The 25905-nt window shown below is 57.4% G+C and overlaps 2 protein-coding genes across 3 annotated transcripts in view; one reads left to right on the forward strand and one right to left on the reverse strand.

Moving 5' to 3' along the window:
- Window positions 1-5792: 5792 nt before the first annotated feature.
- On the forward strand, window positions 5793-11541 carry CHPF2 (chondroitin polymerizing factor 2). The gene is made up of 4 exons (XM_030308846.1): window positions 5793-7595; window positions 8031-8595; window positions 9188-9370; window positions 10081-11541. The coding sequence occupies exons 1-4, from the start codon at window positions 7309-7311 to the stop codon at window positions 11386-11388; spliced, it is 2343 nt and encodes a 780-aa protein (XP_030164706.1). The 5' UTR covers window positions 5793-7308; the 3' UTR covers window positions 11389-11541.
- The window catches only part of SMARCD3 (SWI/SNF related, matrix associated, actin dependent regulator of chromatin, subfamily d, member 3), a 30181-nt gene continuing 15764 nt past the window's right edge, over window positions 11489-25905 (reverse strand). The window contains exons 1-13 of one of the 2 annotated variants that reach the window (XM_030308847.1): window positions 20907-21168; window positions 17756-17967; window positions 15975-16017; window positions 15013-15135; window positions 14770-14892; window positions 14423-14518; window positions 14149-14250; window positions 13760-13921; window positions 12962-13059; window positions 12680-12815; window positions 12283-12405; window positions 12062-12163; window positions 11489-11861 (exon numbers count right to left, since the gene is read on the reverse strand). In XM_030308847.1, the coding sequence (XP_030164707.1) occupies window positions 11808-11861; window positions 12062-12163; window positions 12283-12405; window positions 12680-12815; window positions 12962-13059; window positions 13760-13921; window positions 14149-14250; window positions 14423-14518; window positions 14770-14892; window positions 15013-15135; window positions 15975-16017; window positions 17756-17967; window positions 20907-20984 (1452 nt within the window). In that variant the 5' untranslated portion in view covers window positions 20985-21168 and the 3' untranslated portion in view covers window positions 11489-11807. Of the gene's footprint in view, window positions 11862-12061; window positions 12164-12282; window positions 12406-12679; window positions 12816-12961; window positions 13060-13759; window positions 13922-14148; window positions 14251-14422; window positions 14519-14769; window positions 14893-15012; window positions 15136-15974; window positions 16018-17755; window positions 17968-20906; window positions 21169-25905 lie in introns of those variants that run through there. The other variant, XM_030308848.1, reaches the window with a different exon arrangement.

Here is a 25905-nt window from a genome sequence, read left to right on the forward strand (position 1 = left end):
TGAGATTGAGCCACATGTCTGGCTCTGTGCTGTCAGCACATAGCCTGCTTAGGATTCTTTCCCTCTGCCCCTCCCTGGTGCACGAGCTCTATCGCGCTCTCTCTCTCTCTCAAAATAAATATACATTTAAAAAATATTTAAAGAGTAAACAGACCATGACATTCAGGTGATAAGTGCCATAAAAGAAGTGACTTATGCATGCTGTTCGAGTATGTAGGTGGGGCTCACTTGACATAGCATAACTAAGACCATGAATTCTGGGGGCAGACTGCCTTCATTCAGACCTCTCCTCTATCATTTACAGTGTGTGACCTTGGGCAAAATACACCCTCCTCTGTAAAATAGGAATGATGATAGTACTTACCTCATACAGTTGTTAGATTAGAGTTTAATTTTTGTTAATTGGCTAATTATTACTTAGCTGGAGTTCTGCTAGCTGAACTCTGCTACTAGTAGAATCCTTACTTAAGTATGCACTAGATATTTATTTAACATATTTAACAAATATTAAACACCTACTATGGGCGAGAACATTGTTTTAGGTAAAGAATATAGACAATAGTTAACTGATTGCAAAGCCTTTCTTTATGGAGCAAAGAACTTATATATGGTTGTGGATCATATAAAATCACTCATCCAAGCACCTAGCCTCCTGGGAGCACTGTTGACCATATGCCTCCCTCTCCCAGCCTCATTAAAACACGTGGTTACAAGCAGGTTACGGGTTACAGAGAACTAACATTTATTATGCTCTTACATCTATGCTATCCCATTTAATCCCCCCAATAAATTCTGAGGTGGGTATTATTACCATTTTGCAGATTAGGAATGAAAGCACAGAGCTGTTAATAAAACAATACTGCTGGTAGGAGACAGTACCAGGATTTAAGGCTGGAATCTTCTGGTCCCAGAAATTCAGCTTTGTAAAATGGCTTGGGCTGGCCAGAGAGAGACAAACTAGCTACTTCTCTGAAGCCACCTGCATAGCAACCAATCACATCCATGATTTCCCATTATCAACAGTTGCTGGGCAGAGTCTCCCCCGGCACAGCAAGAGTGGCTTAGAAAAATTATTGGCCACCTAGGAGGAGTTCTGCCATTCCTATGGAAGGGCTGGATCTCTTTCAGGGAACAGACCTGGGGATGGGTGGGGGGAAATTGGGAAAATGGGAGGGAGAGTCAGAGAGAGATGTGGGTAGAGAGGAGAAAAGAAGAACTGCCAAGTATGAAATATCACAGAAGGTCAGTGCTGGAAGCAAAAACATTTGGTCAGACTCTCTCTAAAATACGAAGAAACAGGGGTACGTGCTGGCTCTATTTATGGAATGTGCAACTCTTGATCTTGAGGTCATGAGTTCAAACTCCATACTGGGTGTAGAGCCTGCTTAAAAAAATTGAAAAATAAACTATGAAGAAACTGAGACCCAAGGAAGGAAATATCTCATCCAGAACTACCTAGAAACTTAGTAACTGAGAAGGGTCTGGAACTATGTTGTTCAATGTGTTAGACAGTAGCCACATGTAGCTATGGAGCACTTGAAATGTGACTAGTCCGAATTGAGATGTTCTCTAAGTGTAAAATGATCATTAATTTCAAAGAGCATGCGTGGATACAAAGGAGGCAAGGATATGCAGTGGGGAAAAGACTGTCTCCAACAAATGGTGTTGGGAAAAGTGGAAAGCTACATAAAAAAAGGAGGAGGAAGGGGCGCCTGGGTGGCGCAGTCGGTTAAGCGTCCGACTTCAGCCAGGTCACGATCTCGCGGTCCGTGAGTTCGAGCCCCGCGTCGGGCTCTGGGCTGATGGCTCAGAGCCTGGAGCCTGTTTCCGATTCTGTGTCTCCTTCTCTCTCTGCCCCTCCCCCGTTCATGCTCTGTTTCTCTCTGTCCCAAAAATAAATAAAAACGTTGAAAAAAAATTAAAAAAAAAAAAAGAGGAGGAGGAGGAGGAGGGGGAGGAGAAGGACCACTTTCTTAAACTATACACAAAAATAAACTCAAAATGGGTTAAAGACCTAAATGTAAGACCTGAAACCATAAAATTCCTAGAAGAAAACATAGGCAGTAATCTCTTTGACATTAGCCATAGAAACATTTCTCTAGATAGGTCTCTTTCAGCAAGAGAAACAAAAAGCAAAACTAAACAATTGAGACTATACCAAAAAAGAAAGATTCTGCACAGCAAAGGAAACCATAAACAAAACAAAAGACAACCCACCGAATGAGAGAAGATATTTGTAAATGATATATCCAATAAGGGGTTAGTATCCAAAATATATAAAGAACTTACAAAACTCAACACCAAAAAAACCCCAAATCCAATTTTAAAAATGGGCAGAAGACATGAGCAGATATTTTCGCAAAGAAAATGGCTAGTGGACACATGAAAAGATGTTTAACATCGCTAATCATCAGGGAAATTCAAATCAAAACCACAATGCGATATCACCTCCCATTTATCAGAATGCCTAAAATCAAAAGGATAAAAAACAACAAATGTTGGTGAGGATGTGGAGAAAAAGGGATCCTCATGCACTGTTGATGGCAATGCAAACTGGTGCAGCCACTCTGGAAAACAGTATGGAGGTTCCTCAAAATATTAAAAATAGAATTACCATATTATTTAATAATTGCACTATTGGGTATTTACCTAAGGAAAATGAAAACCCTAATTTGAAAAGATACATGCACCTCTATGTTTACTGCAACATTATTTACAATAGCCAAGTTATGGAAGCAATGCCAAGTACCCACTGATAAATGGATGGGTAAAGAAAATGTGATACGTACACACACACACACACACACACACACACACACAGTGGAATATTACCCAGCCATAAAAAGAATGAAATCTTGGGGCGCCTGGGTGGTTCAGTCGGTTGAGCCTCCGACTTCGGCTCAGGTCATGATCTCACGGTTTGTGAGTGCGAGCCCCACGTCGGGCTCTGTGCTGACAGCTCAGAGCCTGGAGCCTGCTTCCAATTCTGTGTCTCCCTCTCTCTGACCCTCCCCCATTTACACTCTGTCTGTCTCTGTCTCAAAAATAAATAAACATTAAAAAAATTAAAAGAATGAAATCTTGCCATTTGCAACAACATGGATGGAGCTAGAGGGTATAATGTTAACTGAAGCAATTAAGTCAGAGAAAGACACAGCATAGCACATGATTTCACTTGTGTGGAATTTGAGAAACAAATGATCAAAGAAAAAAAAGAGACAAACAAAAAACAGACTCAACTACAGAGAACAAACTGATGGTATTCAGAGGGGAGAGGGGTGCAGGGGTGAGTGAAATAGGTGATGGAGATTAAGAGTACACTTATAATGAGTACTGAGTAATGTATACAATTGTTAAATCACTATTTTGCACACCTGAGACTCATATAACAATAAATGTTAGTTATACTGGAATTAAAAATAAAACCAGAAAGATTGCATGTGAAAACAAATGTAAAATATCTCAATTTGTTATATTGATTACAGGTTGAAATAATATTTTGATCTATTTAACAATATATATTATTAAAATTAATGTCACTTCTTTTTGCTTTTTTAAAAAAGGTGACTGCTAGAAAATTTAAAAATACATATACGGTTCACATTATATTTCCGTTGGACAACACTGGTCTGGAATCTGTATCTTCCAGCTTCAAGGTGAGCATCCCTACTCTGCTTCCCAGAGTCTATTCTAACAAATCATTCACTTACCATCTATTAAGTGTCAGTTGTTCAGGGGAGATCAAATTGCAGACTAATTGAGGAGAAAACTCAAAACAGTAAAGGATAACAAATGCTGGTAACTCCTATCTTATGTATTTCCTAGAATGGTGGTCCTTAACTCTACCAGCCCCAATGTTGCCTTTTAATAGCAAACTCTTTTAAAAGAGTTTTTATTTATTTATGTTGAGAGGAAGGGAAAGAGAGAGAGTGTGTGTGGGAGGGACAGAGAGACAGAGGGGGAGAGAGCATCTCAAGCAGGCTGCTCACTGTCAGCACAGAGCCTGATGAGGGGTTCGAACCCATAAACAGAGATCATGACCTGAGCCGAAACCAAGAGTCCGACGCTAAACTGACTGAGCCGCCCAGGTGCTTCACCATAACGGAAGAAAGAAAAGGAAATCCTTTCCAATAATTGTTATTTCAGTATGCTAGAAAACATAGTCATATATTTGTACCTGTACATAGGATCACCTTGAATGTGACAGTACAAATGCAGACAGAACACCATGAGTGATGTTACTGTGATACAGTTCTCCAAAACTGTAACTTTTTAAAAATATTTTTTAATGTTTTATTTATTTTTGAAAGAGGGGGGGGGCAGGGGCAGAGAGAGGGAGACACAGAATCGGAAGCAGGCTCCAGGCTCTGAGCTGTCAGCACAGAGCCCAACGCGGAGCTCAAACTGACCAGCCTGGAGCTCAGGACCTGAGCTGAAGTCGGATGCTTAAGGAACTGAACCACCCAGGCGCCCCTCCAAAATAGTAACGCTTAGTAAATTCCTGAATGAAACAAAGTTCTAGCTTCTATTTACGTGATAGTTACATTGCTTGAAAATTCAGCACGTTACAACCCTGCAAAATCACTTTGTTCCTATATATAAAACACAGGCTCAAGGATTAATTATAACTTTTTTTTTTTCACTTACATGAATCTTTAGAAGGACATTTGAAAGCTGTGTGGGACAGATGAATCATGCATGACACTGTCCTACAACGTGCAGCATATCTAGCACTCTTTTTTTTTTTAATTTTTAAAGTTTTTATTTTTGAGAAAGAGAGTCAGCAGGGGAGGGGCAGAGAGAGAGGAAGACACAGAATCTGAAGCAGACTCCAAGCTCTGAGCTGTCAGCACAGAGCCCCATGTGGGGCTCGAACTCACGAGCCCTGAGATCATGACCTGAGCCCAAGTCGGAGACTCAACCAACTGAGCCACCCAGGTGCCCCTGGGATACCTAGCATTCTTGGCCCCCCCCCCCGCCAAACCATATGACAAGATTGTCCCCGTCCACCTGCAAATTGCCTATTAGGAATGTTCCATCCTGGTTGGGAACCCGCGTTGGTCCTTTGAAGGCCTTGCCTGCCCTCCGGCCTCCCCTGGCGCTGGCCTCCCCAGTTCTTCTCTACGTACTAGCTTTCGTCTTTCAGCGCCTGTGCGCTCTGCTCTTTGCCCAGAAAACTCTCCACTTTTTGTCTGGGTAACACACTGACTCTTTGGATCTCAGCGTTCCCGAACTCCCAGTCTAATTTAATTCCTTTTGTCAGGCTTTTCCACTGGGCTCTACTTTCTGCAATGGTACCTGTGCCAGGTTGAGATTTCTACCGAAGCGCCTATTTTCGGTACGACAGTGTGTGTTTCCTGCCTGTCTCCCTCAACTCTCAGCTCCCTGAGGGCAGGGACCACGCCCACCTCTCCACCGCTGGTTCACTCCGTACTTACAACGACGGCCTGCAACTTAGTAGGCAGACAACAAACATTTCTGTAATAACGGGGAGAAGTCGAGGAGGAGGCAGGGGCGCGCCCATGGAGGAGGAGGAGGGCATTTTTCCCCCAAGGCAGGTAACAGTGGAGGTTGAAGACGTGGGGGCACCTTCCAGGCCACTCGTTTCGGCGTCCGTGGAACGCACGCTCGCTCTTGGGGGCGGGTGCCTGGCCGGGCGGACACGTCACCCGCACCGCGGCTGCGCACTGCGAGGAGTGGGGCGGGGAGACCACCGAGACGGCGGAGGCGGAGCGAGCGACCGGATGCGGTCACCATAGAGACCGGGACTGACGGCGAGCGGAAGAGGAAGGCGCGGGCCGGGCTGTGAGGTGGCAGCGGCTGCAGCGGCGGAGCCGGCGCCTCGGTTGGGCACTGGGGTTTGTTCCCCCTTCCCCGCCCTTCCCCCTGAGGGGGCCACAGGGGCGCCGCTTCCGAGGACAGGAGCAGGTCCCACTCCCGCGCCCTCGTCCCTGCTCCCCCCAGGACGGTCCTGGCCGCGTGGACCACACCTGGGCCGCCTTTACCGGTCCGCCGCCTCCCCCCCCGGCCCTGCTGCAGGGCCTCCCCCGGCGGGCCTCGGGGTGTGCCTGCTCTCCTTCGTCCGCTGGCGCAGGCGGGGCCTTTGCCCCGCCGACGGGCCTGGTAACGGGGTCTTTGCCCTCCGGTCCCAGCCGCGAACCTGCATTGCCTCCGCCGGAACAAACCCAGCCGAGTCCCCCAGCCCCTCCTCGACAGTTCCGTGACGCAGCCGGTTTTATTTCTGTTTGGAGACTAACAGCTAAAACTCGCTTTGGGCCTTCTTTCCAGGGCTGGAGCTGGTCTCTGATCGCTGAGAAGCAGATAGAGCAGGGGGTCTGGTCCTTGGCAGAGGTCACTTCCCAAGCCAGCCGAGCCTCCGTTTGCTTTTGCAGGAGCCGTGTGTTGTCTCTAGCTTCTCGTCTCCCCACTTTGGTTTGGCTTGGGGCCCTGGGGCCCTGGTAAAACCAGACACCGAATTGCTCTTACACAGCCAGTCACCGTCATTTGCTCATCGTCTCTTCACAGAGGAAGGTGGGCAGCACCAGCCTCTCAGCAGCTGGGATTCAGAGAAGGATGCCCTGCAAAATGGCTCCATCAGCCATTGTGCTCCTCTGAGAGGCTCTCGGTGCTGATTCACCGTATCTGTCCACCTCACTTGGGTGGGCAGAACTGTGCACCATGCCAGTGGCTCCTGACCACTCCCAACTGGGAGGAGGGGTTCCTCTAGCTGTGTGTTTCTGTAACACTCAGGAGTAGGGTAGGGAGAGGCCCTTAACCCTTCCCTTGGGCTCGCCTTCAATAGCTAGTCGGCACCCCCTTTGGTACATTGAGTGAGCAACGTGCCCCCAGCCAGGGGCCCTTTGACAAAGGCCTACCGACGCAGGCTGTTGGAGTTGGGGCTGTTATTTTGATGGAGCATGCCCTTGGCCCCAGCCCCTTCTTTACTTGCTTCTGCTGTCTCCACTTAGATCCAGTCTACAGATGCATGTAGTCCTTCTTTCTGGGTTAGATTTGGCAGGATTGAGTTTTGTTTCCTCGTCATTCTGGAAGACAGACCATAAGCACATTACTGGGTGAAATCGACTCCAATACTTACTGCCATTTAGACGAAGGGTTAAATCCGGCACCTTGAGGACTGAAGCCCAGGCATATGCTTCCTGGGGATGCTGGGCCTGGCAGCAGGCCTGGCAACCTTGCTGTGTCATTGACCTCATTGACCCCAGGCTTCCTGGATAAAACCATAGGCCTACTACTGGCCCGACACCCATCAACCTACTGATTGATCCTTGAGGCGGTCCCCTCCGGGGCATGCACGTGGCAGGGCCTGCCACCATGCGCCTGAGTTCCCTGTTGGCTCTGCTGCGACCAGCGCTGCCCCTCATCCTCGGGCTGTCTCTGGGGTGCAGCCTGAGCCTCTTGCGGGTTTCCTGGATCCAGGGTGAGGGAGAAGATCCCTGTGTAGAGGCCGTGGGGGAACCAGGAGTGCCACATAATCCAGACTCCAGAACTGGACTCGACCAAAGTGATGAAGACTTCAAACCCCGGATTGTCCCTTACTACAGGGATCCCAACAAGCCCTACAAGAAGGTGCTCAGGTGAGAGCTATGTGTGTACGTAGCCCCCAGACCCCACTTGAGCGCTGCTCTAAGTCCTTGTCTCTGCCTTCGCTGGTTAATCACTGTTAGGCTCCCAGAGCAATTGTTTGCCTTATTACCCATCATGATTTGTTTCTATTTTTCCCTTCTCAGGTCTAAGAAGGTCTCACTCATTGGTGTTAAGTTAGTGTTGGATGTGTTTTAAACGGGGCAGGAGTCACGTCTAGCCATCTAATCCATCCTTAGACCCGTCCCCAAATGAATTCCAGTGTCAGCGGACGCTCACTGTAGTAGCTCATTAATGTTAGCGAGGAGGTGTCTCTCTCCTCTTTTCTCAACCCCAACCCACTCATTTCTAGAGGGATGTGTATGCTGGGCAGACTGGGCTCCTAAAGATATAAGGAGTTGACCCCTGGCATGCTGGTCCCTCCGCAGGACTCGGTACATCCAGACGGAGCTGGGCTCTCGGGAGCGGTTGCTGGTGGCTGTCCTGACTTCCCGGGCCACCCTGTCCACTCTGGCCGTGGCCGTCAACCGCACGGTGGCCCACCACTTCCCTCGATTATTGTACTTCACGGGGCAGCGGGGGGCCCGGACTCCTGCGGGCATGCAGGTGGTATCTCACGGGGACGAACGGCCGGCCTGGCTCATGTCAGAGACCCTGCGCCACCTTCACACACACTTTGGGGCCGACTACGACTGGTTCTTCATCATGCAGGATGACACGTATGTCCAGGCCCCCCGCCTGGCAGCCCTTGCTGGCCACCTCAGCATCAACCAAGACCTGTACTTGGGCCGAGCGGAGGAGTTTATCGGCGCCGGCGAGCAGGCTCGGTACTGCCATGGGGGCTTTGGCTACCTGTTGTCACGGAGTCTCCTGCTCCGATTGCGGCCACATCTGGATGGCTGCCGAGGAGACATTCTCAGTGCCCGTCCCGATGAGTGGCTTGGCCGCTGCCTCATCGACTCTCTAGGCATCGGCTGTGTCTCGCAGCACCAGGTGACAGCCCTTTCGAGTCAATCTTGGCCCCTGACAGTTGGTAGTGGCTGAGCGATTGGTCTCCGGGGTAGCTGCGGCTGGCTCCTTCCCAGCAGCACCTTGGGGTTTTGTCCTTCCTAGCCGCCGACCCTGGCTAGAACCCCGGGGCCATCAAAGGTGGCATCTTGCCGGGGACCCTCCGAGCAAGGTAGAAAGGTGCCCCTGCTCACCAGCTCCTCCCATCGCCACCCCCCCCCCCGCCCTTCGCCCCCTCCTCTGACACATGCACAATCGTAAACGATCTGGGAATGTCCTAGAGATGGCCACTGTCACGGGGAGTACAGTAAGCCAGAGTAGTGGGAGTCCTTGCTGGCTCATGCCTTTCGTTCCCTGGAAGCAGTGGGGGTCCTTCTTTAATTGCCTACCTAACATTCTTTTTTCCCGAATCCAGTAGCAAGACTAAGGCCAAGTTTCAGGGAACACCGGAATGAGCTCCTGCTCTCCTCCGTCGTGATGGCGGCGGTAAAAAGCATGAATGCTGAGTTCGGTTAAGCGTGGTTGGGACGGGCAGCCCTCCGTGTGTGGCACTGATTGGTCTGATTGGTCCCTTTAGGGGCAGCAGTATCGTTCCTTTGAGCTGGCCAAAAATAGGGACCCTGAGAAGGAGGGGAGCTCGGCTTTCCTGAGTGCCTTCGCAGTGCACCCTGTCTCCGAGGGAACCCTCATGTACAGGCTCCATAAACGCTTCAGCGCTCTGGAGCTGGAGCGGGCGTACAGCGAAATAGAGCAACTGCAGGTGAGCCCGGGCCCACGGCTGGAGGTCAGGGGGGGGCTTCAGACGTCCGGGGTCACAGTGAGCGGGCAGCTGAGTGAGAGGGGAGGCTGGCGGGGTGGAAGTGTGAAACAACTCCAAGGAGAAGGGACCCTCGGGGACCCAGGTCACTCGTGAGATAAGCCCCTGGTTCGACTTGGATGTGGTTAAAAGTGTTTGCAGGCGAACTATGAGGAGCAGGGCTCAGTATAGCACTTAGACACCATCACTTCAGCTTCTCTCCAGTTGTGCCTCTCCACCGGAGGAGCGGAAGCCCAGGAAGCCCTAAATCTCTAGCACTGTCCTTCAAAAGCCCAAGGGTAGATGTGGAAGAACCCTCCAGTTGATCGTGGGGAGTGGGGGGTGTCAGAGGTGGCATACAGGTGAAAGCCAAGGTTCCATTACGAAGAGGACGTACTCTGGGCCTGGAGAGAAAGGCTGCGAGCTTTGATCTCTGCAAAAGCACATTTCCCACCGCTTCCTTCTCACAGCAGCTGTGTAAGGTGCGTTATGATCCCTATGCTTTCTGCGTTTCACAGACAAGGACGGAAAGAACGAGGAATTGAGCGGTTAGCCAAGGGGGCACCTCACTAAGTGTTGACAGAGTCAGGACAGAGCTCCAAAGCCAGGACGCTGGAACCTGGCTGGGTTCTGACGACCTAGAGGGCACTAACTGTGCATCCCTCCCACCCTAGGCTCAGATCCAGAACCTGACCGTGCTGACCCCCGAGGGCGAGGCAGGGCTGAGCTGGCCCATCGGGCTCCCGGCCCCTTTCACCCCACACTCTCGATTTGAGGTGCTGGGCTGGGACTACTTCACGGAGCAGCATACCTTCTCCTGCGCAGATGGGTCCCCCAAGTGCCCGCTGCAGGGGGCGAGCAGGGCGGACGTGGGTGACGCCGTGGAGACGGCCCTGGAGCAGCTGAATCGGCGCTACCAGCCCCGCCTGCGCTTCCAGAAGCAGCGGCTGCTCAACGGGTACCGGCGCTTCGACCCGGCGCGGGGCATGGAGTACACCCTGGACCTGCTGCTGGAGGCCGTGACGCAGCGCGGGCACCGGCGGGCCCTGGCCCGCAGGGTCAGCCTGCTGCGGCCCCTGAGCCGGGTGGAAATCCTGCCCATGCCCTACGTCACCGAGGCCACCCGCGTGCAGCTGGTGCTGCCACTCCCGGTGGCCGAAGCCGCCGCCGCCCTCGCTTTCCTCGAGGCCTTTGCAGCCAGTGTTCTGGAGCCGCGAGAGCACGCGCTGCTCACCCTGTTGCTGGTCTACGGACCTCGGGACGGTGGCCGGGGGGCCCCGGACCCATTTCTCGGGGTGAAGGCCGCGGCGGCCGAGTTAGAGCGGCGGCACCCCGGGACGAGGCTGGCCTGGCTCGCCGTGCGCGCGGAGGCCCCTTCCCAGGTGCGGCTCATGGACGTGGTCTCTAAGAAGCACCCCGTGGACACGCTTTTCTTCCTCACCACCGTGTGGACCAGGCCGGGGCCCGAAGTCCTCAACCGCTGCCGCATGAATGCTATCTCCGGCTGGCAGGCCTTCTTCCCAGTGCATTTCCAGGAGTTCAACCCTGCCCTGGCACCACAGAGATCTCCCGCGGGGCCCCCGGGGGCTGGCCCCGACCCCCCGTCCCCTCCCGGTGCCGACCCTTCCCGGGGGGCTCCCGTAGGAGGCAGGTTTGACCGGCAGGCTTCCGCGGAGGGTTGCTTCTACAACGCCGACTACCTGGCGGCCCGAGCCCGCCTGGCCGGGGAACTGGCAGGCCAGGAAGAGGAGGAAGCCCTGGAGGGGCTGGAGGTGATGGATGTTTTCCTCCGGTTCTCAGGGCTCCACCTCTTCCGGGCCGTGGAGCCAGGGCTGGTGCAGAAGTTCTCCCTGCGAGACTGCAGCCCCCGGCTCAGCGAGGAGCTCTATCACCGCTGCCGCCTCAGCAACCTGGAGGGGCTGGGGGGCCGCGCCCAGCTCGCCATGGCTCTGTTCGAGCAGGAGCAGGCCAACAGCACCTAGCGCGCCCCGGGCCCGGCCCCTCCGTGGAGTTCCCCTCTCTGCCGCAGCCCCGGGAAGGGCGAGGCAAGATGGACGGACAGATGGAGAGCTTGTTGCTGTATTTTTTTTTTTTTTTTTAATAAGAAAACGTTATTAAAAGTGTCTTCTGCCAAACTGTTTTTAGGTCTAGGGGAAATGGAGTCAGGAGGAGAATCTGAGGGAGGGGGTAGGGAGGCTTCCCAGAGGGACCCGCCGCCTTCCCCCGTGTCCTTCCTCCCCGGTTGCCAATGACACACGAGGCTGCTCTCAGATGCATGAGCTTTAATCATTCCCCTGCCTCGCCCGGAAGGCGGCAGAGGGGCGATGGCAGAGCCCGGGGGCGGGGCAGACCCGGCCCAGAGGCCCTCTGCGGTGCTCCTGGTGCTCCTCCGCAGGGGCTCCTAGGTGGTGCGCACGACCAGCGACTGCTCCAGCTCCTGCCGGCGCTGCTGGATCTTTAGAGAAATAAGAGTACTGGCAGGTTACGCTGTTGCTGGTGAGTGACAGGACAGTCCCAGCCACCCAGCCACCCTGGAAGAGCCTCTGGGAGCAGGGAGGGCTCCTCTGTGGTGAGGGGGTTGGTAGAAGTGGCTGAGAAGCGGGACTTCTCTTGCAGTGAGAGGGGGAGGCCTGAGGGACACGGGCCCCTCCACACCTTGCAGTAGAAATAGCGGCTGACGGCTTCCTGGGACCAGGGCTGGTGGTAAAACTCAGCCCGGCGCTCCTCCTCAGGGTTGCCTGCCACGTCCGTCATCACCTGGGAGGAAGCGACGGGGTCAGCCCTGAGCCCGGACCCCCTCCGGCCCGCGTGTGACAACATTTATTGTCTTCCCAATATGCTTGTCTTCCATCCAGTGCTCCCTGAGTCCCCTTCACCTTGAGGTCCCGGCTCTGGGAGCGGAGCAGGTCTTGGATGTAGCCTTTGGGGTCTCTGGAGAAGCTTAGCATGAAGTCCCTCTGGATCTTGAGCTGGTTTATGGACTCAATCGTCTCATGGATCTGCAGGTAGAAAGACAGACGCTTTCACCTGGCCATGGGGTTGTGGGGGAGGCGGGAAGGGGGGGGATTTGCTGCGTCCCTTTGAAGGACAGTCCCTCAGGTCCCTGACGCCTCTGCAGCCCCAGAGAATGGGGGATGGGCAGAGCTCCGAGTAGCGAGGGGAGGGCCACGTGCCCCCCCCCCCATCTCTCCATGGGCCTATGCTCTCGTCTGTTGTCTGTATTTTGTCATTTCCGGGTTAATGTCCCACTCCAGCTCTGGGCTCGGGCCCCACCTTACTGTCCAGAGCGCTGATCTCCTGCTGGTTGGCCGTGGACAGAAGGAAGCTGCTCATCTGTCCCTTCAGGGGCTCCTCCACCTCCACATCAATGTCATAGCACGCCGTCTTCTTCTGGTCCGACGGGTCCACGCTGCCAGGGAAGTCCAGGCCTTGGTGTCCGTGCTGCTGCCACAGAGGCCAGGGGCCCCAGGGGCAGACTGGTGGGGGGTGGGGGTGGGGAGAGGGAGGGCAGGACGGCAATGACTCCCTGGGCTGAGGAGCAAGCTGGGGCCTCACCTGATGACGTGGTTGATGACAATTGGGTCAGGGGGCAACAGCAGAGCTGTGAGGCGCTGGGGAATCTCAGAAAACTTCAGCCGGGGGCAATCAAAAATCTGAAGTAGGAGAGAGAGGGAGAGAGAGAGAGAGAGAGACACCACTCTCGTCTGCTTGAAAAGAGCAGAACTACAGTCCTAGAGCCTTCCATTCTGGGAAGGCGACGCCATGAGCCAGTCTAACTCCTCTCCTGGGGCCGGGACTAAGGTGTCTGGGGGTGGAGTGCGGACACAGAGGTGGGTGGGGGCCGTGCAGTGGTTGGAAGCATGGGCCCTGGGCCGGGGGCCGTGGTGCAAATCCTGCCTCTTCCCATTAACAGTGCAACCTTGAGCCCGTCCCCTAAATTCGGGGGCCTCGGTGTCTTCATCTCTAAAGCGGGTATGGTCATGGTACCTGTCTGCCAGGGCGGCTGTGAGGACCAAATGTGATCCACGTTAAGTGCCCGCGAGCATGCCTGGCACATGGCGAGTGCTCAATAAACAGCAACTGTTACTTTGCTCCTCGAGTTTATCTGCTGTGTTTATTCAAAAAGTATTATTAACAATAATCTCTACTTTGGTAGAGCCTGGATCCGGGACTAGAGCCCAGGGCCCCTAACTCCAAGTGCCAAGACTATCATGTTCCCCAAACTGTTGGCCTCTTAACGTTCCTGGCTTGGTTAAATCTACAAGTGTGTGCGGGCGTTGCCTTAGTAAAGGCACTTCCCCTACTGGTGCCTCTGCCTGCTCCCCACACCCCTGCGGTCAGGAGAGAGGGTACCTGCTGGAAATATTTGTCCCCATTGATGTATTCCTTGTCATGTGAGTCCTGCAGCCTGTTGGTTTTCACATACTGCCACAGGGCCTGCACGATGGCGGAGCGGCTCTGTGTGTGCAACCCCAGCAGCCGGGCCAAGCGGGGATCCAGTTTGAATTGGGGAGGCTGAGAAAAGATGGCCGTGAAAATTAAATGAGAGAGAGGGAGTGGAAAGAGCTCAAGGCCAGGCAGCCTGGGGCCGGCGGGGACGTGGTGATTGGGCCCTAGGAAGGATGTTTCTGGAGAAGGTGAGGCAAGGAACAGAACGGGGTCTCCCAGGGAACGCTCCGAAGACAAAGGGCGTGGGGGGCCCGAGGGCCTCATGGCAGGGGGGTAGGGGTGGGGGCAGAGACCTGGTAGTCCAGCATGAGAAGCAGCGTGCATCGTACGCTCAGGTCCCCCGGCCTCTTCACCTGGAAGCCATCCGTCTCCTGGGTCGTGGGTGTGCGGTGCCACTGCCCGGGGCGGAGGCGGGGAGAGGGGGGAGAGCTGGGTCACCTCTGAGGCCCATCTGGGCTGGGGGGGCCAGGGGTCCCAGGGTGGTCCCTGGCCCACATCTGTGCGGCCGGTGAGACCGTTGTCTGTGGAAAGGTGGCAGTTCCAGGGCAAAAGAGGTCTGGGTCTTACCTCAACTAGGTGGTTGTCAGGGCCATAAAGGTCTTTGTCCAGCTCAATGACCAAACTCTTGAAGAAGGAAGAGAACTTCCGCTTCTGCTTGCTGGGCTGTGGGAGAGGAACAGGGACCGTGGGGGCAGGACAGGGACTGTGGGGGCAGGATGCGTTGGGAGCGGGTGGGGCTGGTCGGGTAGGGTGGCACGGTTAGAAGCAGGCCTCTGCCCCCAGAATGGCTCTTTAGGCCACCCACCCCTGGCCAGGGCTGACTCCCTAACCCATAGTGCCCACAGCTCGTTCTGTCCTCAGCTCGGCCCCATACCCACCCCAGGACACCTGGAGAGACCTGGGCCAGGACGTACGTCATCCAGGAGCTTCCCCTCCACCCGCAGCTCCCAGGAGGCGATGCTGCCATCGGAATCTTCAGCATCGGGCTTCGCAGGGTTAAACGTATTGGAGATATAAAGACGCAGCTTCCGCTTTTGCTGTAGAAATAAAGAGTGTAGTACAGAGCAAACGCCGCGTGTTCCCACTCCCGGGGCAGTCCCTCTCTCTGTTCTTACAACAGGGCCTAAAGCCCTCTTCCTGCCCCCAAATCAAGACACCTTCATCGGCCTCTTCAGAGCCTCTTGGATGTCCACCCGCTTCCGCATGATGGTTTGATCTAGTTTCCTCTCAAATGCCAGGAGGTCCATATAAGCCTGGGACTCGGGGACCAGCTCCCGGATCTGGAAGAGAAGGAGCGAGGGGCTCAGCCAACCTTGGAGGCTGACCGTGCTTGTCACGCGGTCCCAGGGTACGAAGAGCAAAGACCGTCGAGGAGAGCTGGCCAGGCTCAGGGCACGGAACTTTGAGAGTGCAAACGGGGACTTCTCCCCGGGACTGCACATCCAGCAGAAAGGACCTGGACATCTAAGCATAAAAAAACGGCTTCTCCCTCTAGAGAGGTCCCTGCATTTCTTCACTAGGGGAGGCCAGAGCGGCCACGGGGCCCAGCCACTAGGGCCTCACCTCCTCATCCTTTCCCTTGTCACATGGCCTCTGGGCCTTCCTTGGGTGTCTGCAAAGTGGCTAGGACCCTGGGGTCCTTGGGACAGAGGACGTGGCTGCTTGCCTCTGCCCTGGTGCCTCACCTTGTCACTCCACCTGGCGTCTCAACCATAACCCCCCACACCTAGCTTGGCTTGGGTTCACTTCTGATGCTTCCGCTCCCTCCACTCCTCTGCCAGCCTTTGGTCCCCTAGCTCTTGTGCCCTCTTTGTCCCACACCTTTATGTCCGCGGACCCGCTGGAATTCAGTCCACTGCGCCCCGGGGCCCAGGACGCTGCCCCCCCTCCCCCCATGGCTCCGCCCCTTCCCTCCGCCCCACCCCCTCCCTCTGGCCAGGGAGCCCCACTTCTTAATGAGCTTTTTAAACAAACAGTGGAAGTGACTGGGCCGCTGCAGCTCTGCTCCTGAGGGGGGAGGGGAAGCAGCCCAGGGTGGGGAGGGGGGCGGTGGGGGGAGAGGAGGCAGAGCAGCAAAGGGCGGGGGGGTGGGCTGGGGGCTGCTGTGAAAGGCACTCACCCTTTGAGGGAGGATTTTGTCAGCCATCTTCCTCCTCTTGGCACTGTACATTTTTTAAAGAAAAAACCAGGTTACCATGGCGACAGATCTGGGAGTAACGAGGCCACCTGCTAAATTATCCCGACATCTCCACCCGCCTAGCTGGGGTTCCCACAGCCCGCTTGTCCGCCCGCCCAAGGGGCGACGGCAGTGGGTCTGGCATGGCGCTAAGTCCTCTTGCGGGGAGCAGACGCGGTCCCGTCCCTTCTCTAGCCTGGGAGCCCCTTTCCACCCCACCACACCCGCAGGCCAGAGAAATTTAGACTTAGGAGGGGTGGGGGTGGGGGAGCTGCAAAAGTGTTTGAGAAAAGCTAGAGAGGGGGAGGACAGAGGAGAGGGAGGAGGGATTCTGAGGACTTTCCCTTTCTGTGAAGCAGGGGTGCACAGTCCAAGGTGGCCTGAGCTCGGAGGGAGGGGACCCCCGACACGCTACCACATCCCTGAAACAGGAGATGAAGGCTGAGCTGGGGTGGGGGGGAGGGGACTTGTACCCCTGGCACCCTGGGCTTGGAAGGGGCTTGACGGGCAGGGAGTGCTCATGCCCTTGGATCACCTGCCAACAGGCTCCAGAAACAGCCCCATAGGGATCCGGAGAGAGAGAGTGCTCTCTTGTGGGGCACGACTGCGGGCTGAACCTGGGGTGGCAGCGGGGACACGGACTCTTCCTGACCCGCTAGCTGCTTCTGATTCCCAAGAGCACCCCAGGAAATCCTTGGCGAGTTGAGATTATTAGAACTCAGCCCGGAGGACGGCTCCGTACTGCCCTTGCGTGGTGTTCATCACTGCCTCCTCCTGTCCAAAAACCTCTTCTAAGGCCAGGTAAGCACCTTTCACAAAAGGTCTGATTTGTTTTGAAGAAACGGTCTACGTGAAATTCTCCGTTCATACAAGACAAACCAGGAACGCGCGTACTGTGTAAGAGCGTGATTCACGTTGCAAAAGAATTCATCATGGGATTCCTATAAATGGTGAATTTTCCTTGATGTGTAAAAAATATTTAATAATGAGGTAAGATCCGTATTACTCCTTTTATAGGACTCCATCTGGTGTGCAAAGGGAAGCATGTGTGTTTGGTTAAATAGTGAAACCCAGAGGGGCATCTCTCTTGCCAGACACCAGCAGGGGCTTTTGGGGTGACACCAGCTGGCTCAGACGGGGAAATGGGCTGGCCCCTGGCGATGAAGAGGCAGACCTGGTCCAGACGACGGATCGGGGCAGCTCTTTAGCCTCTGAGGTCCTAAGAATCACCTGAGAGCAGGACTGTGGGAAGACCACCCACCCACAGGACAAATCCCCAGGCTCCACCCCCCTGGCCAGAGAGTCGCGTTCAGAATATCTGGAGTGGGGCTTTTTAAACAGTCCAGCCAGGGGGCCGAGGAAGGTGCCCTGGACAGCCACACTTGGAGGAACACAGTCCCTGAAGCTCAGCCCTCAGTCCTGCCGCCAGCCCCACCCCCACCCCGGAGACAGAAGCATCTCCCAGAACCTGGGGATGAGGGGTGGAGAGAGGGACCGAGCAGGTGACACGGCGGAGGGCGCGACGGCCGCGGCCTCCGCGCCTGCGGTGGGCACACAAAGGAACCAGACCAGTGCCCCCTCAGCCCACCTCCCCCAGAGGGCATCCCACCGAGGACGGCCCGTCCCTCGCTGCCCGTTCTTCCTCGCTCCTTCCAGTCTCGCGCCTCACCCACCCCGTCCCTGGGGTCCCGTGGCCCGCCCCCTCCGCGCTGGGCCCCACTCACCTGCGGCTCCGCGCGGGGGCGGTGGGCACCGGCTGGCCCTGGCTCTGGGCCTGGCTCTGGCCGGGCGGGGGCGCTGCTCGCTTGCGGGCGGGCTCCATGCCCGCGGGGGCCAGGCCGGGTCGCACGGCGGGGCTGCCCATGTACGGGGAGCCCGGGGGGCCCATGGGCGCCCCCTGGTGGGGCATCCGGGCTCCAGACGGCATCCCGGGGCGCTGGGGGTGGGGTGGGGACGGAGGTGAAGCAGAAACGGGCGCCCGCCGCTCGGACCAGGGCCCCGGTTCCAGGCGCGGTGAGCCGCGTCTCTCCCACCCCGAGCCCCCCGGCCGGTGACCCTGATGCCGCCAGCGTGAGCGAGGGGTGGGAGGGGCAGGGGCGCCGCCACCGCGCGGCTCGGCGGAGGGGGCTTTGCGTCTCGCTGCAGGAAGCTAACTGAAGCCAGGCAACGGCACCGGGCATCGCCAGCCTCGGATTTGCGGAAGGTGCCGCGAAAATGAATATTAATGGCGCCTCTCAACCTTCTCAGTGGATGTTCACATCCACGCGCTCCTCTGCAAGACAGACCGAGGGGGGTCCTTCCATCCCCACTTGACGGATGAGGCAACCGTGGCTCAAGGAGAAAAGCGACCTAGCCAAGGTCACGCAGCTCCTCCCGGCAAAGGCGGCGCTGAACTGCCGGTTCCCGCGGGGGGCCGGGGCGGCTCGCTCTCCGCAGCCTCGTCTGGGTTCGAGGCCCGGCTCCCTGCTGGGACCTCTGGCCCCCCCTTTCCACTCTGCTTCTCCGTCCACCCCCTGGGCTGTCCTGCCTCGCGCTCGCCCTCCCTCCCCATCGAAGCCAGCTCTTCTCTCTGGGCCCCTGCTTTTGGCCCCTCAGCCCCAACCCACACCCCCTTTGGCTGGTTCCAAGCCTCCACACGCAGGGGCTTGGAAGGCTTAGCCACCCCCACCCCCAGCCCCCATAATTTGCTCCCAAGGTGAAGGCTGGAGGCCACCGGAGGCAGTGAGGTCACACCCTGCCAGGATTCTAGGAGAGGACAGGAGGCAGCTGGGCTGGAGGTGGGCTGCCCAGAGGGCTTGGATAGCTCAAAGGCACTGGCATTTCCTCTTACACCCATCTCCCCCTTCCTGTCCGCCTGGATTACCAGAGATGTTTCCATCCTATAGAACTCCTCTGCTTCTCCCCCTACCCCAGTGAGGTAGGAAGGAGTCAGGGCTCCAAGGAAGCCACGGAGAGCAAGATGAGGCAGGTGTATTCCCCTGCCACCTCAGACGGGATGTAGATGAGATCCAAGTTCATTAAGTGAAGTGTTTTACAGACTTTTTAAATCCCACTTGTCCGGATTCCAGAAGAGGGATTGGGGAAGGCCAGAGGGGCTGTCAAATGGCGGGTGGGCGTGATGGGGACAAAGCGAGCAGGAAGACGAGGGAACTAGGGATGCGGCCCCTGTGCCCGTTACCATTTACTTGCCACGCACTTTGCCCCCTGGAGTGCAGATGCCCCCCCCCCCCCCGCCTCCAGGCACAAGGAGGAGCCCTAGGCCCGAGCTGGGTGAATTCCTTCTAACTGCCAATTCTCCCTTCTGTCCCTCTTGCCCTGCGCCGTGCCCTGCTCCATGTCTAACCCTAACGCCTGGCCAGCCAGCTGTCCCTGTCCGTCTCTCCCACAGTGAAAACTGCCTGTCCATGTGTCTGCCTCCCCCACCCCACCTGACCCTGTCACTCACATCTCCAGAGTGGGTGGCCCAGAATGGAGCCTAGGCCCAGCCCCACCAGCATAGATGAACTACAGGGAGTGCAGCGGAGGGACTCACAGCCACCCAAGAACTGAAGCTCTAAGTTGGCCAAATAAAAAAATCCACATGTATATCCCCTCTCTCTCCTGGATGGGCCTTTTTTAAAGGGTCTCCCCCAAGCAGCAAGACTAGACTGGCACTCAGCTGAGAGACACAGGCCCCCCTGGGAAGTTGCCCCAGGGATCTCTGGGACTGGAGGACAGGCGGCCCCAGCGAAACCCCCTTCACCCAATCAGCTGCTCTCCCATTCTTCAAGGCCAGCGATACTTGCTGATCTGCTGAAGAGGCCCTGAGAGGGAAACTTCCGGAGCCCCCAGAGGGCTGCACTAGCTACCAGGGCCACCCAACAAAGGGCCAAGACCCTAGGGACTCTGGCCCTCCTCACTGAGAATGTGCCTTCTTTCGGGTCACAACCAAATTTGGCCATAGGCAACCTGACTGACTCCTCTGTACCCAACTCCAACCCAACCCCGGTAGCCATCCCAAGTCTTACAGCCCCTGCCTCTCCCATTCCACCGCCCTCCACGTGGCTCCCAACCTGGCTCCTGCTGCCTCAGCCTGAGGTCCCATCCCTCAGGTCACCCTGGGCTCCCTCAGGTTCCCTGTGTGCCTTCCAAGTCGGCTGGTGGCAGGACCGTGCTGGCCCGCCCCTTTGGTCTCTAGGCCTCACATCCCTGACTCCAGCCCTTCCTTCACACCTTTGAGGCATTAAGGACATGAGCTTCTGGTGGCTGAGTCTGCCAAGGGGGTCCTCAGACCCCTTAACTTGGGGTCTGTCCCTAGAGAGGGTCTCTCTCTGACCCCCGTGGGCAGAGGCCACCAGCAAAGCCCCAGAGCCCTCCTGCCAGGATGCAGAGGTTGTTCAGCTAGAGAGCTTCCCGCTCACGGTGCCTCCAGGGTCACCTGCTCCTTGCTCTCGGAGACACAGAGAGACACTGTCCCAACGGATGGGCAGACAACCCAGCCTACCCGATGCCATGTCCCCCACCCCCACCGCGGGGGGGAGGGCAGGGGAACACCTGGGCCCACCAGGCAGAGAACAGAAGACAACACGTCTGGTACGGAGGGGACCCCCCCCCCACTTGGGGGGGGGGACAGTCCCCAAGTCCCACCCCCAGCCCCTGACAAGGACCCATGCAAACGCCTCCCGTCCCCGCCCGGGCACCCATCCCCGGCCCGCCGCCTGACGACGTGTTCGAGTGCCAGGGCGCCGGCACAGTCCCGGGGCTGGGCCGCGGGGCCGCGGCGCCCCTGCCGGAGGGGTGGGAGAGCGGGAGCCCCCTCCCGGCCCCTCCCGATCATCCCTCCATTCAGCCCGAGCCAGCTCGCTCACCCTCCCCCGCTAACTTTCCCCCACTCACCACCCCATGGACCAGAAACTCAAAAAGTTTGCTTTTCGTGGCTTTGCGCGCCCCTCCGGCAACTTCGTCCGCGGCCATCGGGGTGGGCTCAGCGGCTCCTCTCACTCTCTCTCTCTCTTCCTCTTTCTTTCCCTTTTCTGCCTTTTTTTTTCCTCCAACTCTCCCCTCTGAGTCCTGCTGGGCTCTCTCACACTTCTACTCGAGCGGAGTGGGGAGGGGGCCCCTTCAGGGCTGCCCTGACGGCCCACGGCCCACGCCGCCGCCGCCCGCCCGCCGCCGCCGCCGCCGCCGCCGCGGCTGCCGCATTCCTGCACTGATAAGACAGAAATAGTCCGGCGGCCCGGGGTCTGCCTGTTGACTCGGCGGGGACAGAAACGCCTGCCTTTCCAACCCTCGCTGTCCAAACAGCGCAGATAAGCGGCGAGGCACGCCGGCAAGCCCGGCTCGCGGGCGCTGGGCAGCGGCACTGCAGCCCGAGGCCGCCCGAGGGCCCGCGGGGAGGCGGCGCGGGGAGGGGACGCGAGGGGAGGTGGCGGGGGGCTCGCCGGCCACCCGGGCTCTCGCCACAAATAGTTTCTCGGTTAGGGAATTCGCCGGCACGGCCAGGCAGGGAACAGTCAGTTCCAACTTTCCCCCAAGTGGCTCCTGCTGCATTTCTGAGGCCCTTTCCCCAGAGACCTGGCAGGCCAAGTAGGGAAACATTCGCTGGAAGGAATCCGGGGGTGGGGGGTGGGGGGGGGGGAGAGCCCGGAGCCCGGAGGAGGCCTTCCTCCTGCACCAGGCCGTCAGTGGTGGGTGTGCCCGGGGAGGCGGTGTCCCCTCGCGTCCACAGATGTGTGCGCCCTTGTCTCGCCCGCTGTGTGTGTGTGTGTCTGCACCCTTGTGTGGGCACGGCTCGGTGGCTGTGGGTGTGATTGTTTACGTGCGTGCACAGACAAACGCCTTCTCTGTGTGCCTCCCTCCACGGGAGCCTCTGGTGCGTGTGCGCGCTTGTGGGTGCGTGTGTGGCAGGGCATGGCCTGTGCCTTCCAGCTCCGTGTGAGTCTATTTCTGGGGATGTGAGTCTTTGTTTGTCTCTATGTGAGAAAGCGAGGGCAATGGGGGAAGGATTTCGGAAAAGGGAGGTGGATGGGACTCATGAGAACAGGAAGAGAGAATGAGAGGGGAGGCTAGGAGCTGGGGTGGGTGCTTGGGTGGATGGGCAGAGAGAACGAGGCAAGGTGGGCCTCGTGGCTTTGGAATGGGGCATGAGGTGGGGGTAGGGGACCCAGAGGCGCTGGGGCTACTGGGTATGGCAGGGCCAGCCTCCAGGCCCCAAAGAAAGCCCGGGGAGTATGGGATTCTGAGGGAGCCCTAGAAGAGGCAGTGTGGAGGGAGCTGGCAGTCCCTGGGGCGAAGGAGGGACAGGAAACAGGAGGGACAAATCCTGAGCTCACCAGGCTGGGAACCACAGCACCACCCTTGCCCCCAAAGGCCACGCCCCTCTCTCCTCCTTCTGGAGAAAGAGCCCAAGGGCTTTGGGACGACAGTGGGTCAAGTTTATGTGCCTCTAGGGGCTGCACTACCAGAAGCCAGGTGAGGGCAGGGAAATGCGGGGGGGAATTTGTTGGACAACTTATTTGAAGTTACACCCTAAAGACCCAGAATTACACTCGGGGATCCACAACCCCTTCAAAATGCCTTCAGAGGTCAGACGAAGAACCAAGGGAGTGTTCTGCCCGGAGAGCCCTTTTGCGTGCAGCCTGATTTCCTAGGACCCTGGTTGTGCTCCTGCCTGTCACTGTCCACTCAGGTGCCCACTGTCAATCTCCTGAAAGGCCAGAGTGGTCCAGGATAACCTTCCTTTACCGCTGGCTTAACAAGGGACCTAGATATCCCCTTCCTACCAAATCTCTACCCAGCTTCCCCCATAGACTCACCAGTCTGTCCACTAACGTCCAAAACCCCTCGCTCGTTCCCATTTCTAATCCTCTGCTCCCACACTGTTCTTTTGCCCAGAATCCCTCTACTGCTCCTCTGCCTGTCCAGATCACATTCATCCTTTAAAGCTGAGCATGGGCCCCACCTCCTCCAGGAAGCCTTCCCTAGTTCCACTCCTGCGCACCAACCTTTCTCTTCTTTGAATGCCCATTGCCATCGATGCTATGCTGTGAATTGGCACTTGCCTGACCAGCGTCTGAGATGGTAGGTTTGGCTTCCCAAATGTGGTCCCCTGACATCAGGATCCGGTCTTTACGTCCTGCTACCTTCCCCCATGCCTGGACACAGGGGCTCACCATCAAATGCCTGCTAACTCTTGCAACCACCCGAAGCCCAGTGGGCCAGTGAATGGAGCTCACACTCTGCCACTTACCTGAAGGTGTGAGTCCCCATGGGCACCCCCACCCACTGTGGGTGCTTCCCGCACGGGCATGTGAGACCCCAGACCTTAGAGGTTCTGGGGGACTGGGGCAGGGGCAGTCACCTTTAGGCTCTGTGTAAAGCTCAGAGTTCTCAACTCTCAGAGAGGCCTTCTGGGGCAAGAAGATAGCAAAGAGGCTGACAGGCACCCCAGCTCGGGCAGCTAAGTCTGAGGGGGATATGAAGGACAGCGGGAATGCCCAGCATTGGGGAGGGGACTGGTCTTGGTGGTGGGGGAGACTGCAGGAGGTGGTCAGACCAAGCCCCCTGGTGGTACCCAAGAAGTGGTGAGTGTCACCCAAGTCCAAAGATGACTCCCTCCTGAGCCACCCCAGCACCAGCCCCGGCTCCCCCAGCCGCTTGGCTGGGAGACACCCTTATGCCAGCACAGACAGCAGATACATAATGCATACAGGCCCCTCGGGCACACACATGAGTGCAAACGCTGGAGGCACAAGGAACCACACGGATTTGCACGCACAGGCACATCTTGACCTCCTCCCAGCCCACTCACAAGATGTGACTGACCAGGCGCGGGCCAGCGGGCACGTTGGCCTACTGCTTTTACGGAGGCGACCCTAGGTGTGCGGACCCAGGGTGGGGAGCCTTCAGACCAGACGGCAGAGGCGCAGGTGTGGGTGCCCGGAGCCCCGACTCGCATCTCACAAAGGCCAGGATCCCCAGCTGCTCGGCCCCAGAAGAGCGCTCAGCAGCGCCACGGCCACAGCCACAGGCCCGGGGGAGGTGGAGGCCCCGGGAGAGCCCCGATTCCAGCTGGCAGGGGGCCTTCCTCCCAGCCCAGCCGGGCCCCTAGCCCCGGCCCGACCGGCCCAGGCCGTGCTCCGGGCAGACCGTGCGCGTGTCCGGGCAGAGGGCGGCCGCCCTGCGGCGCGGAGCCGGAGTCCCCCCTGCCGTCCCCCCATCTCTCCTTCCCTCCGAAGCACCACCAGCACCAAATGGCAAAGCGCCTCTCCCCGCTCAGGGAGAGATGCGCCGCGGCCGGCGGGACGGGCTCGGCGGCCCCCCTCCACCGCGCCGGAGCGGAGGGCGGCCGGGCGCGGGGGGCACGTCCTGGCCCGCGGCCGCCCGCCCTCGCCCTCGCCCGCCCCGGGCCCGGGCAGCGGCGGGAGCCGGACGGGAGCCGGCCCGGGCATGCGCACTGCGGCCTCCCTCCCGGTGAAGGTCAGCCCAGGGCCTGGCTGCAGGACTCGGTGGCGGCGGGGGAGGCGGAGGAGGGAGGAGGGATGCAGCGGAGAGACTTAACTCCTTCCCTGCGGGAAGATGGGCAGCGAGGCTGAGGCCGGAGCCCGCTGGTCCCACCCTCCCCGCCTTCAGTGGAAGTCCTGTTACGGGGACCCGGCTCTGGGGGGAGGGGGAGGAGGGGCCGGGGAGGGAGGATGGAAGAAGGAGGCTAGGAGGAGAGGAGGGGAGCTGGGAAGGGGAGAGGGAGGAAGGCGAGGGAGGAACAAAGGAAATCAGACTGAAGGGAGAGACCTCTTTCCGCTGCCCCCTTTTCTGTATACCCCCAGCAATATTACCCTCACTGACTGGGGCGTGAGCCTGTGTGTGTGTGTGTGTGTGTGTGTGTGTGTGTGTGTGTGTGTGTGTGTGTTGTGTGTGTGAGAGAGAGAGAGAGAGAGACAGACAGACAGACAGACGGAAAGTGCCCATCTGGAGCTCTCAGGCTAAGGACCTCTGATCTCTGTGTTCTGGCCCATTGCTAACCAGCTCCCACCTTCTCCTCTGGTCACTAAACCCAGGACATGCAGGGGTCCCAGAGGCGGCTCTGACCCAGCCTACCTGCCTGGCCTCAATCCTGGGCCCCCAAGGAACCCCTGCTAGACCTTTGGGCCAGGCCCAGTCCCCAGAGACGGGTGGAGGGGAGCCTGCACCTTAACCCCCCACCTCTGGTGAGGAACTTCTCCCAGGCAGCAGACCGGACAGGGGCGGACAGGCCCAGGATGTCTCGTGGCACAATCCTCCTCCTCCAGGCTGCCCCCACTACTCTTCCCAGGCCAGAGCAGCGCTAGGTGCCTCTCCCTTTGTGCGAGAATGTTTCTGTGGCTGGACACCCCCTGCTACTATCAAGGGGGCCCTCTGTCTCTTTGTGTGACTTTGCCTTTCCATGTCAGTTTTGCAAACACACGCAAGAAAGACAAATATGATAGAAAGAAGCAAAAAACATAACACAAAAAAACCAAAGATAAACGAGGACACCAAGATAATTGTGTGACCTTGGGCAAGTTGTTCTACCTCCCTGCCCCTCAGCTTTCTCGGGAGTAAAAGGAGGGGCGTAGGCAGATGATTCCTAGGGCCTTCCTGCCCTGAAATCCAAGGATTCTGTAAGACAGAGACAGGAACCAAGGCAGACCAGGCGGGAAGGAGAGGGAGACAGAAACAGAGAGAAATAGGCCCACACCATTTAACCAAAGGCGTTAACCCGAGGTGAGACCTGGTCCTTGTCACTCACACTGCCATTGAGCCTTTACCACTGTGCAGTCAGCCTCCTGGGAGCAGGGCAAGGCCTTGCCCGGGTCCCCAGGGTCCTGCTCAGTTAGCAGGTGTACGAGAAAGATAAGTGGCACGATTGAGTCCTTCC

Source organism: Lynx canadensis, chromosome A2, assembly GCF_007474595.2.
Source record: "Lynx canadensis isolate LIC74 chromosome A2, mLynCan4.pri.v2, whole genome shotgun sequence".
Classification (NCBI taxonomy): domain Eukaryota; kingdom Metazoa; phylum Chordata; class Mammalia; order Carnivora; family Felidae; genus Lynx; species Lynx canadensis.